Source organism: Phyllostomus hastatus, unplaced genomic scaffold (genome assembly GCF_019186645.2).
Source record: "Phyllostomus hastatus isolate PE091 unplaced genomic scaffold, TTU_PhHast_1.1 phas_contig_62, whole genome shotgun sequence".
NCBI lineage: Eukaryota > Metazoa > Chordata > Mammalia > Chiroptera > Phyllostomidae > Phyllostomus > Phyllostomus hastatus.
This window is the reverse complement of record NW_025333921.1, coordinates 14009785-14021967: the sequence shown is the minus strand read 5'-3', so window position 1 is coordinate 14021967 and position 12183 is coordinate 14009785. Positions and strand designations below refer to the sequence as shown.

The 12183-nt window shown below is 36.3% G+C and overlaps 1 protein-coding gene across 2 annotated transcripts in view; it reads left to right on the top strand.

Annotated features, from left to right (window-relative positions):
* The window catches only part of NEMF (nuclear export mediator factor), a 58252-nt gene that overhangs the window by 42538 nt on the left and 3531 nt on the right, over positions 1–12183 (top strand). For both annotated transcript variants that reach the window (XM_045848716.1, XM_045848715.1), the window contains exons 21-28: positions 179–237; positions 324–444; positions 1555–1831; positions 2576–2618; positions 2750–2799; positions 4777–4930; positions 9001–9078; positions 9229–9426. In XM_045848716.1, coding sequence (XP_045704672.1) covers positions 179–237; positions 324–444; positions 1555–1831; positions 2576–2618; positions 2750–2799; positions 4777–4930; positions 9001–9078; positions 9229–9426 — 980 coding nt within the window. The remainder of the gene's footprint in view (positions 1–178; positions 238–323; positions 445–1554; positions 1832–2575; positions 2619–2749; positions 2800–4776; positions 4931–9000; positions 9079–9228; positions 9427–12183) is intronic.

Below are 12183 nucleotides of genomic sequence, written 5' to 3'. Positions count from 1 at the left end.
AGCAAACAGTCATATTTTTCTATCTTAATTCCTGTTCCTTACATAATGCCAGTTTCTATAAATGGGAAATGTTCCTTCGTGACAGAAAAGACAAAACAGATGTGCTTGTTGGTGTCAATATCTTGCAAGCATAGAGTAAACAGATTTATGAAATGTTTATGTATATTGTCTTTTGTAGGAAAAAAGAATTTCCTTCCTCCGTCATATCTAATGATGGGGTTTAGCTTCCTCTTTAAGGTACTCTTCATCTTCTTCATTATTTTTTTCTGATTTTCATTAGCCTCACCTAAAGTTCCATCAGTGAAAAAGAACTATTTCCATAGGTGGAGGAGTCCTGTGTTTGGCGACATCGGGGTGAACGGAAGGTCAGAGTGCAGGACGAAGACATGGAAATGCTGGCTAGCTGCACAAGTGATCTCGTATCAGAGGAGATGGAGCAACTAGGTAGGTCACAGACTATATCAAAGTAGCTTACAGTGTTTTCTGTGGCCTCGTTTTGCTTCTCAGTTCCTACTTAGAAGATCATCTCTTCTTTGGGATAATTGAAATTTCAAAAAAAAACCACTTTGCTATTAATTTTAGTGATTTTTTTGTTTTTGAAAATGGTAAATATGTCTATAATTTTAGTGAATTATACAATAATTGGATCCATAACTAATATACTTGGGTATATGTTTATATAGTAAAACTTCAGTATTTAATAGGTAACATATAAATGAATGAGCATTTACTTTTGGGTTTATGAATTAAAAGTGATACAAAGATGAGTTCATAACAAATATAATTTCCTTATAGTAACTTAGCTTAATTAATAATATATGTGCTTGTAGTAGAGAGCAACTATGGTTTCTAAACTAAATTTACCTATGTACTCGAAGGAAGTAAGGAAAGTATTTTTATAGTTAGTCTTCTGAGATCATTCTTTTTTAGGGATAATACTTTTTTAGGGATAAATGAAAACTACCATTGTACTACAAGATTTCTGTTTTTAAAATTTTCACTCTGTTCCTGATAATATATAAAGTGCTTTATCTACATTATTTTTTATTGAATTCTCACAACCATCCTTGTTGCATGAGTGGTGGGACCTCATGTTACAGGTGAGACAGCCAGACCATATTATAACTGCTGGACAGCATTCCTTCTGCCAGAGTGTGAACACCTGCTCTGTGCCAGCTGTATAATGTGTAAAATCTCATTTCACTTCTCACGTGCTAATTATAAAATCAGCAGAGTTTATAGACTTCCTTCTGTTGTCTTCCTTTTTGGAAATACCTCACAAAGACAAGTTATAGTTTTTATTTTAGATATGGTTGCAATGTACAATAAATTTATTGTAGTAAAGCATCTTGGAGATCATTTATTCCAACCAATTTATGACACAGAGCATCCTTCTGTATAAATCAGAACACCTTTTGGGGGTGATCAGGGCATTTTCTGGTGATCTTTTGGAGAAACAGAAAGAGTCAGTGAAATACTTTTTGAAGTTTTCAAGGAAATCATCTGCCTTTTAGTTGTGGTAGCACTCTGACTTTCCTGATGGTAATTCTGCAGATGGAGGTGACAGTAGCAGTGAAGAAGATAAAGAGGAGTTACAGGAAACTCCCGTGGAAGTGGAACTCGTGACTCAGGTTGACCAGGAGGATGTTACTCTTCAGAGTGGCGGAGACGAGCTAAATGAGGAGCTAATGCAGGAAGAAAGCTCTGAAGATGAAGGGGAATCAGAAGAAGTAAAAGATCAGGAATCTCTTGGTGAAATAAAAGACAAAGGGGAAGAGACAATAAATTATCCTGACACTACCATTGACTTGTCCCACCTTCAGTCCCAAAGGTAATTTTAAAACTATAATTTTAAGTTTTATTTTGTAATCTGTGAATGATGAAGAGTTAATCCTTAAAAAGATAATACCAAGCTTGGCCTTAGTATGTTTACCCTCCATTGTTTTTTGGTCTTTTTATCTTTTCACAGTTCGATTGGGGAGGGAGATTTGTTTAGCTCTCTCTAAAGAAATTCCCAAGACCCAGGGTAGAAAAATACAATAAATGTAAAAAGTGAACAAACTCAGTCAAAAATGAAATAATGGTTATAAATGGTAATATAAAAAAGGCAGTTCCATCCAAAAAATACAGTATTTCAGTCCTTAATGTCTTACTGATCACCAAATAAACAATACCATAGTTATAAAACTATTGTCATTGGAATAGTTAAGAATGGCTTAGGAGTCAGACCAGACTTGAGTCTTAGGGTGTATCCTTGGGCAAGTTACTTTATGTCTAAGCTTCAGTTTTCGTCTCGGTGGAAGTGGAACACTGTTCCCATTCCTTGGATTTTGGTGAAGATTACGTACATGTAAAGCATCTAGCTGTGCCTGGCACGTTGTAAGCATTCAATACATGTTAGCTATTTAAGAATAAACTAAAGAGTGTGAGAAAATTAACAATTTGATGATTTTTTTTCTATTTTACCAAATTTGAAAATTTGTAGGATTGTCATTAATTAAGATATGATGTGGGAATGTTTTGGGACTTTGCAAATGCATGCCTTCTATAGACCAGTGGACGCCTCTTTTCATAGGTCCTTCCAGAAATTGGCTTCAAAACAGGACTCTTCTAATACGGTAAGCTGTTTTCAGAGTTTTACGAGGAACATCATGGCCTTCTCAATGAATAGAATAAGTTCATACTTTTTAATTTTACTTTTTGAAAAATTAATAGTAGTGTTTGTATTTACTTATTTTTTGTTTAATAGAGTGACAGTAAATTACAGAGTCGGAGACATTTGTCAGCCAAGGAAAGAAGGTAAACATATTTCTGTTATCTAACTGAAAAATATGTAATTATTTTTTGTTGACAATTCAGTTATGACAAATCACTTGGCTGTTCTAAAGATATTATTAAAGTTACCAAGATTCAACATAAATCTTAGTTGGTAGTATTCAGCTCCAATAGGTTTTTCTGTTTTGGACCCTAATCTGTCACTGTAATCGATGAGATAGGTCATGTAACACAAGACAGACCCTTTATTGCATAAATATGTACAGTAGTAACTACAGTGTATTAAATAGGCTAATTTTGGGATAATATTGACAGGAATAAATAGGAATACTTGAAATTAACTAGAAAAGTTTTATATAAGAGGGAAGACTTTTGGTCTTGTTTTTAAAGGAAGCAGGTCTTAGGAGGCAAATAGAAAGATAGAGGCGGAAGAAGTAGGGCATCTGAGATACCTGCTGTGGGTGAGAGAGATTCAGACTACTATACAAAGAGGTGAAGTATAAAGTTCATGTCATCAAGAAGCTTTTGAGTCCTGGATCCAGAAAATAGCCATAAATCTGTAAATACATTTGATGCATGAACAACACGAGGGGTGAAAGGCACTGACCCCCATGCAATAGAAAATCCTCATCTAACTATAGTCTGGGCTTTGGCATCTGTGGGCTCCTCACCAAGGACTGTAAATACATTTGGCTCTTGAACAACATGGGTTTGAACCCAAGAAGTGCATGGGTCCACTTCTCCGGGGCATGTAAGTACAAACCTGTGTTCAAGGGTCAGCTGTAGTGTTGTCTGAAAGTGATACAGTAGTTGAGGAATAAGAAATTGCTGTGAGTTCAGGTGTTTTGGGAAATACCATCAGAAGTGTTCCTTAAAAATGTATTAGCATTTAGGTAAATGAAGATAATAAGGCAGAGCTTGGAGACATCAAAGAGAATTACCATGAACAAAGGAGACCAGGAATTTGGGAGCAGTATGCATAACTCTTTGAAGAAATGGTAAAAAAAAAAAATAGACTGCACCCTGGCTGATATGGCTCAGTGGATTGAGTGTTGGTTTATGAACCAAAGGGTCGCTGGTTTGACTCCCAGTCAGGGCACAAGCCTTGGTTATGGGCCAGGTTCCCAGTTAGGGCACACGAGAGGCAACCACTCACTGATGTTTCTCTCCTTTTCTTCCTTCCTCCCTCCCTTCCTCCCTCCCTCCCTCCCTTTCTCTAAAAATAAATAAATTTTTTAAAATTAAAAAAAAAAGACTGAGGTAAAAGGCACACACAGTTCATGTTTATAACTGGTGGGTAAGATTAGCAAAGTGAATTTGGACCATGTGTGGAGAACTTAGAATGACAAAGTATTTTGGATTTTACCCTGAACATAGCGTTAGGAGGACTTTTGGAAGATTTTGAATGGAAATGTGACATAGGTAAACATCTAAGGAAGATTAATCTGGAAGTTCCCATAGAACAAATTATTGGGGAAATCACTGGAGGAAGTCAGGGTTGGGAAGTGATGAGGACCTGCCCTAGAGCTATGGCATTGGGAATAGAGATTGCACATGAAAAATATCACGGTAATAGAATTTCCCTTTCCTTCATAATCTGCTTACTTTTTGTACATTCAGCCAACCAATCAACCAATATTTTATTGACTAGCTACGATCTGACAGGGCCACATTGATTAAAAAGACTACAAATCCCAGTGCCTGGCTCTCCAGGTGTGAGGGACTGAATGTAACCACTGAATTAGGATAAGTCAAGGGTGACAGTCTGTCGAGCCTGGATGACAAAAAGAATGATAAATCCATGAGAGAAAAAAAAAGTAAAGATATTTCCGTGAGTGATCCTTTGCACTTTTTTGTATACTGTAGCCTGGTGATTATCGAGTTAAGCAGAAGCCATGGTCTTTTACATGTTGCACATGTTCCCTTCCCCATGTAATTTTCTTAGGACACTAAGAATTTGAAATTCTAAAAATCAGATGTTTCCTTTTCACATATTTTTAGGGAACTGAAGAAGAAAAGGCTTCCAAGTGACTCAGGGGATTTAGAAATAATGGAGGGAAAGGACAAAGAAAAAGAAGATGCTCTACACATTGAAACTCATCAGATCACAAGCAAAAACGCCCCAGCTGTGCAGCCAGTGAAGCGAGGACAAAAGGTAATGAAACTATGGGGTGAATTGTTAGAAGTAGTACTGTATGGTTCCCAAATAAAGTTGTGAGGCTCCTCTTAATTTTTTAAAGTTTAAGTGAAACATGATGATGTAGGCAAAAAATAATCCTAATAATGACATCTTTTGACTAAAAATTAGTTGAAAAGATACTGGAAATTTAGGGATCCTTTGAGATCATGTAGGCAGAAGGTCTCATTTAATGTAGAAGTGGGAGATTTTGATTTGCAGACACATAGGTAGTCAAGTGGTAGGCTTGTATTCACTGATAATTTAGATTAGTAGATTCTTTTTCAATTATTAATGCAATGTTGGTTGGAAATCTTATATATTTTATTTAAAGGTGGGTGATGAGAGAAATACCACATATAGAATATACTTTTTAAATGCTATAGCAGTATAAAGAAGGATTGACAGCTAATATATCAGTGTACCTTTTTAAAAAATTCTTTTGAAATCTTAGTAAAGATCATGTTTAATGATTTTCATTCATGGTATCAGAATTTCTTGGATGTTTTTCAGCGGGCCTCAAATAAGTCCAAGGACATATTACACATGTGGAAGGGAAGAGCATCAGTTATGGCTCCATAAATTCAACATGACATTAATCAGAATTGAGATTTTAATTAACTGGATAACATAATTCTAAAGAGTAAATACTAGAGAGTGAGGAAATCTTGAAAAAGAAGACTGAGGAGGGGGTTTCCCTACTAGGTTTAAAACCTTCAATGTTAGAATTATAAAACAGCATTGTGTTAACATAGGAAAGGCAGATTGACTAGTGAAACAATAAAATCTGGACATGGGATCATTAATTACATATTTTAAAATTCAGTATGTGATAAAATAATACAGATTGTTTGGGAAGGCATGAAATACTAAAAATCAGTGACTAGTCATGTTTGAAAGAAAAAAGTAAATTCCAGGTGGAGAAAAGAACCCATCAATAAAATTGAAAGACAAACAACAAATCTGATAAAAAAAAAAAAACAACATGCTTGTGTAAAAAAGAGGGGTATTTTTTTCATCCATCAAATTGGTTGATGATGTGTATTCAGTCTCATTCAGTAAATGTTGGAGAGCACATCATGGGAATTCTGAAAAAGAGGCCCAACAGTGCATTTACTTACTGACTGAGCAAGCCTGCTTTTAGGAATATATACTGAAAAAAAAATCATGTGTTTAAGGATATTCATCAAGCTGATATTTATAATAGCAAGAAAAGTGAAAATAATTTTAAATGCCCAACAATAGAAAATAACAATAAACAATATTATGTATTTATACAATGAACTATTCTGCAGATAGATTAAGTTCCAAGGCAAATTCTGATGACATTTTTATTAAATTATATTAAACTTTTAGGTAATTTTGTGGAGAACTATCATCTTTAATACACTTGAGTCTTCCTGTCCTTGAATATGGGCTACAATTATGTAAGAATACTTTATATTCTTCAGTAAAGATACATTTTCCTCTAGTCTTACCCACCTTATCTATTCCTACTTAAATTTTTCTTTCTTTTTGTAAACAGTTTATTTTTTGAACTTTCACTTCCTAGTTATTATTGCTGGTATGTGGAAAGATAATCTTCATATCATAGTAATAAGCGATCTTACTGAACTTTTAAAATATTTCATGTGTATACAGTCATTAATGGCTTTTGTTTCTTCCTTTCTGGTCTTATTATCTGTTATTACTTTCCTCATGTGTTTTGCACTGGCTCAGAACATCCGCACACAGCATGGCATAGAGGTGATGTGGTGCGCACCCTTGTCCGTTACATTAGGGGCCCTATGGAAGGTCTGCGTCAGTGTGGAGTGTGTCCCATGAATTGTTGGTAGATGTTCTTTGTGAAGAGTTACTTTAATGATGAGTTAAATTTTACTGAATGCTTTTTCTGCATGTATTATTTTTTCTTAATCAGTTTGTGATTAATAATGTGGTAAATTATTTGAGAAGATCTATTACATTGTCCTCTTATTTCTCATACTGTCTTTGTCTGGTTTTGGTATGGTTATACAAGCTTCAAAAAATAAGTTTGGGACTTTTCCCTCTTTCCTGCTCTCTAGAACTTTGTATAAAATGGAGGTTGTTTGTTCTTTGAAATTTAGTAGTATTTGTTTCTAAAACTGTGCCTGATATTTAGGGCTTTGCAGGTAGGTTTTTAGTACTAATTAAATTTTCTTACAATTGCCGGTCCATGCAGGTTTCCTGTTTTATGCATACAAATGGTAGTGTCGATAGCTGGTAGGTACGATTTGTCACAAGTCTTCAGTTTCCCTAAGCTCTATCTTCCAAGAAACTGTTTTCCATTTCTTGGTTCAATTTATTGGTAATATTGTTCAATATTGTTCATGTTCTTAAGGTTTTTTTGAGGTATAATGTACATATAGTAAAATGTACAAATCCTAAGTGTTTTCAGCTCAGTGAGCTCATGCTTGCCCCTTTCTAAATAGGATCCTACCCCAAAAAATCACTCCCTTTTTAAAATATTTATTTTAGAGAGAGAGGGGAAGGGAGGGAGAGGAACATCACTGTGAGAGAGACCCATTGATTGGTTGCTTCTTGTACGTACCCCTATCGGGGACTGAACCCACGGCCTAGGCTGTGTCCTGACTGGGAATCGAAATGGCAGTGGGTCTGTTTTCAGGACAATGCCCAACCAACTAACTGAGTCATTCTGGTCAGGGCCAAAAAATTATTATTTATCACTGTAGGTTATTTTGCCTGTTTTTAACTTTATGTAAAAGCAACCCCATGGAACATAGTCTTTTCTTCTGGCATGTTTCACTCAACATCGTGTGTCATGTGTGTTGTATATAAGTCATTCATATGTGTTGCTTAGTAGTGTGACTGCCACAGTTTTAGCTGTCTGCAACACTACTGTTAATAGACATTCTTATCTGTGTCTTTTAGGTCCAAAGCATGTGTTTCTGTTGTGTTACAGTGAGGAATAGAATTTCTGGGTTATATTGTGCATGTTTGGCTTTAGTAGGTAATACCAGTTTCCCAGAGTACGTGTGCCAGTTTCTCAACAGCAGTGTATCAGAATTCCATTTGCTCCATATCCTGAGATTTGGTATTTATTGTCAGGTTATTTTTCGATCATTCAAGTGTATATATACTGAAATCTTATTTTGGCTTTAATTTGCATATCCCTGATGACTAATGATACTGAGCACTTTGAGTTCTTTGAAATCCAGAATACAAGTCTTTTCTTGATGTATGTATTACAAATACTTCTCACATTTTGAGGCTTTTTTTTTTTTTTACTCTTCATAATAGTGCTTTTTGATGAATAGCATGTTACTTTAATGAAGTCTGAGTTATCAATCTTGTATAGTTAGTATTTTGTATATGTTTGTGTACCCTATTTTAAAAAAGTCTTTAAAATTTTAGATATTTGTTATTTGGCCCACAGCTTAGACTTATCAAGACAAAAATCTTTAGAGGTGAGACTTAGGTGTCTCTGGTTTTAAAAACCACTAGTGTTATTTGGATGCATAACCAGAATAAGGAATCCACTAGTTCAGTTGATAATATTCAGTCTTAAGAGTGTTGACAGTAAGTACCCAGCCTGCTTTGCTCCTTTTCCTATTCTCCTCTATATGTACAGACTGACTCCAGCCAAATGCAGTGACTTGCTGTTATTACTCTGTCCTGTTTTTACCATATAATCTTGCTTTTCCTATATTCCCAGGTACTATGAAATGTATTTCCTTAAGACTTTCAAGTTTTGCTTTATTTCTTCCCCACAGTTCTTGCTTAAGCTAAAAGAAATGTCTTTCTCAAAATTACCTTAAAATACTTTGTACCTCTCCTGTAGCATTTAGAATATGTTGCATTAATTTATCCTTACTCTTACATGTATTTTCTTTTCCTACCATATAGTAAATTCCTTGAGGGATGAGAAATGTGATTTATCTATCTTTGGAATCATGCCTTACTCAATAAATATCTTTGACAGAGAACTAAAGAAACGCCTTTTCTTTACAAACATATGTTGTCACTTTTTTACTGCCAAGTTTTTTTCAACCAAAATCTTGATTTTGTAGAGTAAAATGAAAAAAATGAAGGAAAAATACAAAGATCAAGATGAAGAAGATCGTGAACTCATCATGAAATTGCTAGGGGTAAGTAATATCTAAAAACATTCTCTGCCTTTGCTTTTCAAGGGGCATCAGACCCCTGCCTATTTATATATGTTAGGCATTCCATACATTTTAAAATAGTGACAGTATTGAAAATACGACATTAACCGTGTTTTCCTCTATGAATTGAAGTCTGCAGGTACAAACAAAGAAGAAAAAGGGAAGAAGGGTAAGAAAGGAAAAACAAAGGATGAACCAGTGAAGAAACAGCCCCAGAAATCCAGAGGTGGATTACGGGTGTTAGACAGCATAAAGAAAGAAACTCCATCCCTTCAGGTTATAACTCATGAGATACAAGACTTGGCTGTAGATGACCCCCATGATGACAAGGTAAGGCTACCACACACTTGTGGACTTTTCCTTCTTAGTTAGGGTTACCAGTCATCCTCGGGTTCCCAGGGTATGGGACTCACCAGGGCTAAAACCAGAATGAGTAGTAACCCTATTCTTGATGGAAAGTCACCCTATAAATATAAGCTATAAGACTAAAATTCCAGGCACCGGTGTAAAAATGGTAGTGTTGGTAGCTGGTAAAATTTATCACAGGTTTTTAGAAAATACCAGTTTTCTGGACAGACTTTATTTGAGTCTGTTAGGAACTTAAGTTTAAAGTAAGACATAATTGGGATTGTCTTGAAGATGAGTGTAAAATAAATTTGCATTTCTTGAGGTTTTTCTACAGGAATAGGTGCTGCATTATCTTACATCACATTGAGAATGGTTACACAGTTGAAGTATCAGGCGCCCTGGCTGCAAAACCAGTGAGAAATTAACATTTTTCTAGTTAAGATGGTTGCCTGATTATTCTATCAACTGAATATAAGCCCAGCCCTAAGTATATCTTCTTGCATGAATATATATGAGGTCTGTCCAGAAGGTATCCAGCCATGTAATACGAGATCTGTTAGGGGGGAAAGTCCAGCCTTTGTTAATATAACGAGAATCGTTTGTGCAACATTGATGTAAACTGGCAGTCAAGGAGAGTGGACTGGAATGTGCATGTGTGAGCAGTGATGACTTCACTGTGCTAGTCATTGGGGGTGGCGTAGACACCATGGAGTGAGCATGTGTATTACATCGCCACTGCATTCAGAAGAGTAGAGCAACAAATCTACATCATATTTTGCATTAAGCGTAAACATTCCTCCTTGGAAATTATTTGGATGATTCAGAAGTCTTTCAGGGATAATGCAATGAGTGCAGTGCAAATAAGAGTGTGGCACACATGCTTCAAAGGTAGTGGAGAATCTGTTGAAAGTGATCCATGTTCTGGAAGGCCAGCGACAAGCAGGACACCTGAGACTGTTGAATGTGTAGGGACTGCAATCCACAAAGGTTGCCGACAGTGCGAGAACTAGAAGCTGATCTGGGGATTCTAAACACTACTATGTCCGAGATTTTGACACAGGATCCTGGTGTGAAATGTGTTGTGGCAAAATTTGTTCCATGGCTTCTTCTACCAGAGCAGAAGAAACATCATACTGCCGTTGCTAATGATGCTGGGAGAACTGTGTGAGGTCCCAAGGTGCCTGCTTTGAAGGGGACTGAGGCATCATTGTCCTGTATACAGTGTTTCTTGTATCTTCTTCAATAAATGTCTATTTTGCATATCAGATGGCTGGATACTTTCTGGGCAGATCTTGTATGAAAAAGAGACATTTTTGAAGAAGTTAAAAGAAGTGTACACAGGACAGTGACGCCTCAGTCCCCTTCAAAGTAGGCACCTTGGGACCTCACACAGTTCTCCGAATGGCCACCAGCTACCCCGTTGTATTTTCCTGAATCTCATGAATGGTCTGAAATCTTTCCTTTTCAAAGGTTGTTTTAGTTTTGGGAGAAGCGAGATGTCACAGGGTGCCAAATCTGGGCTGTAGGGGAGTCAGTCACCTGGGTGATTTGATATTTTGCCAAAAAAACTGCATGAGACGTGAAGCATGAGTGGGCGCATTGTGATGAACATGTCAGTCCCCAGTTTCCCGTAGTGGCAGCCTTCTGAGTCACCTGGATAATTTCATGGAGGAATGTTCAGGCTTAACACAAAATTTGATGCACATTCATTGCTCTACTCACTCATTTTTAACATGATGGCTACACAGTACACATGCTCATTCAGTGATATCTACCACCCCCACTGACTAGTGCAGTTAAGTCATCATTGTTCACACATGCGCATTCCAGTCCTCTCTCCTTGGCTGCCAGGTTACATCGATGTTGTGCGAACCATTCTCATTATATTAACTGCTGCAGTCTAGCCGCAGCTAGGTCCAGGGGTTCCTGAAAGGTGGGTAAGGCGTCGGCGATGGGAGACAGACGACAACACGCCTCAGAGGACAGTGATGCTCTGTTCCGTTTATTGCAAGTACAAGCAGGTTTTTATACTTTCATTTTTAGCAGTGATTGACATTTGCCATTAGGTAAAGCAGAAAAAAAAAATACAAAGGTAACCAGGAAAAGTACAAAAATTCCCATAGATTCAGTTATATTAAACAAAGATTATTTTGACCAGGAGAGCCATAAATCAGACAATTAGAAATAGGTGTACGTACAGAATTTGAATGTCTTATTGTTTACTAAAGTTCTCAGAATTTGTCATGGGGCAAAAGGATACGCTAAATTGAATAGAGGTTATAGGAAATTTATTATAAGGCCTTTGTGATATCTAACTTACCTATTTACCTTTTCTGTCTAAAGTATTTCTCTATGTACCATGGACTCTAACTCCCTGGTAACTGTTTCTACATGCTTAATTTATAATAGTTAACCAGCTTTTCTTATTTCTTTGCTTGTCTAATTCTACTTGATATATATTCCTATTCAAGGTAAAGGCGGGGCTGTTACTTCAACAACTTTTAGACATTTCAGGGGCTATTTCATTAGAGGGGATTTTATTCTCTGGCCAAGAAATTATTTTATACAACTTCATTGGAATTAGGCAAATTAATAAACCTGAGATACAGGTATCTAACAATCCCACCACCTTTTAATCACCAAAACAAACATGTAAGGAGAGATAAACAGGAAATTCAGCTACAATAAACCCTTTTTATTTCTTAGTTAATAAACACCAGGGAGGTCTGCTTTGAAGCT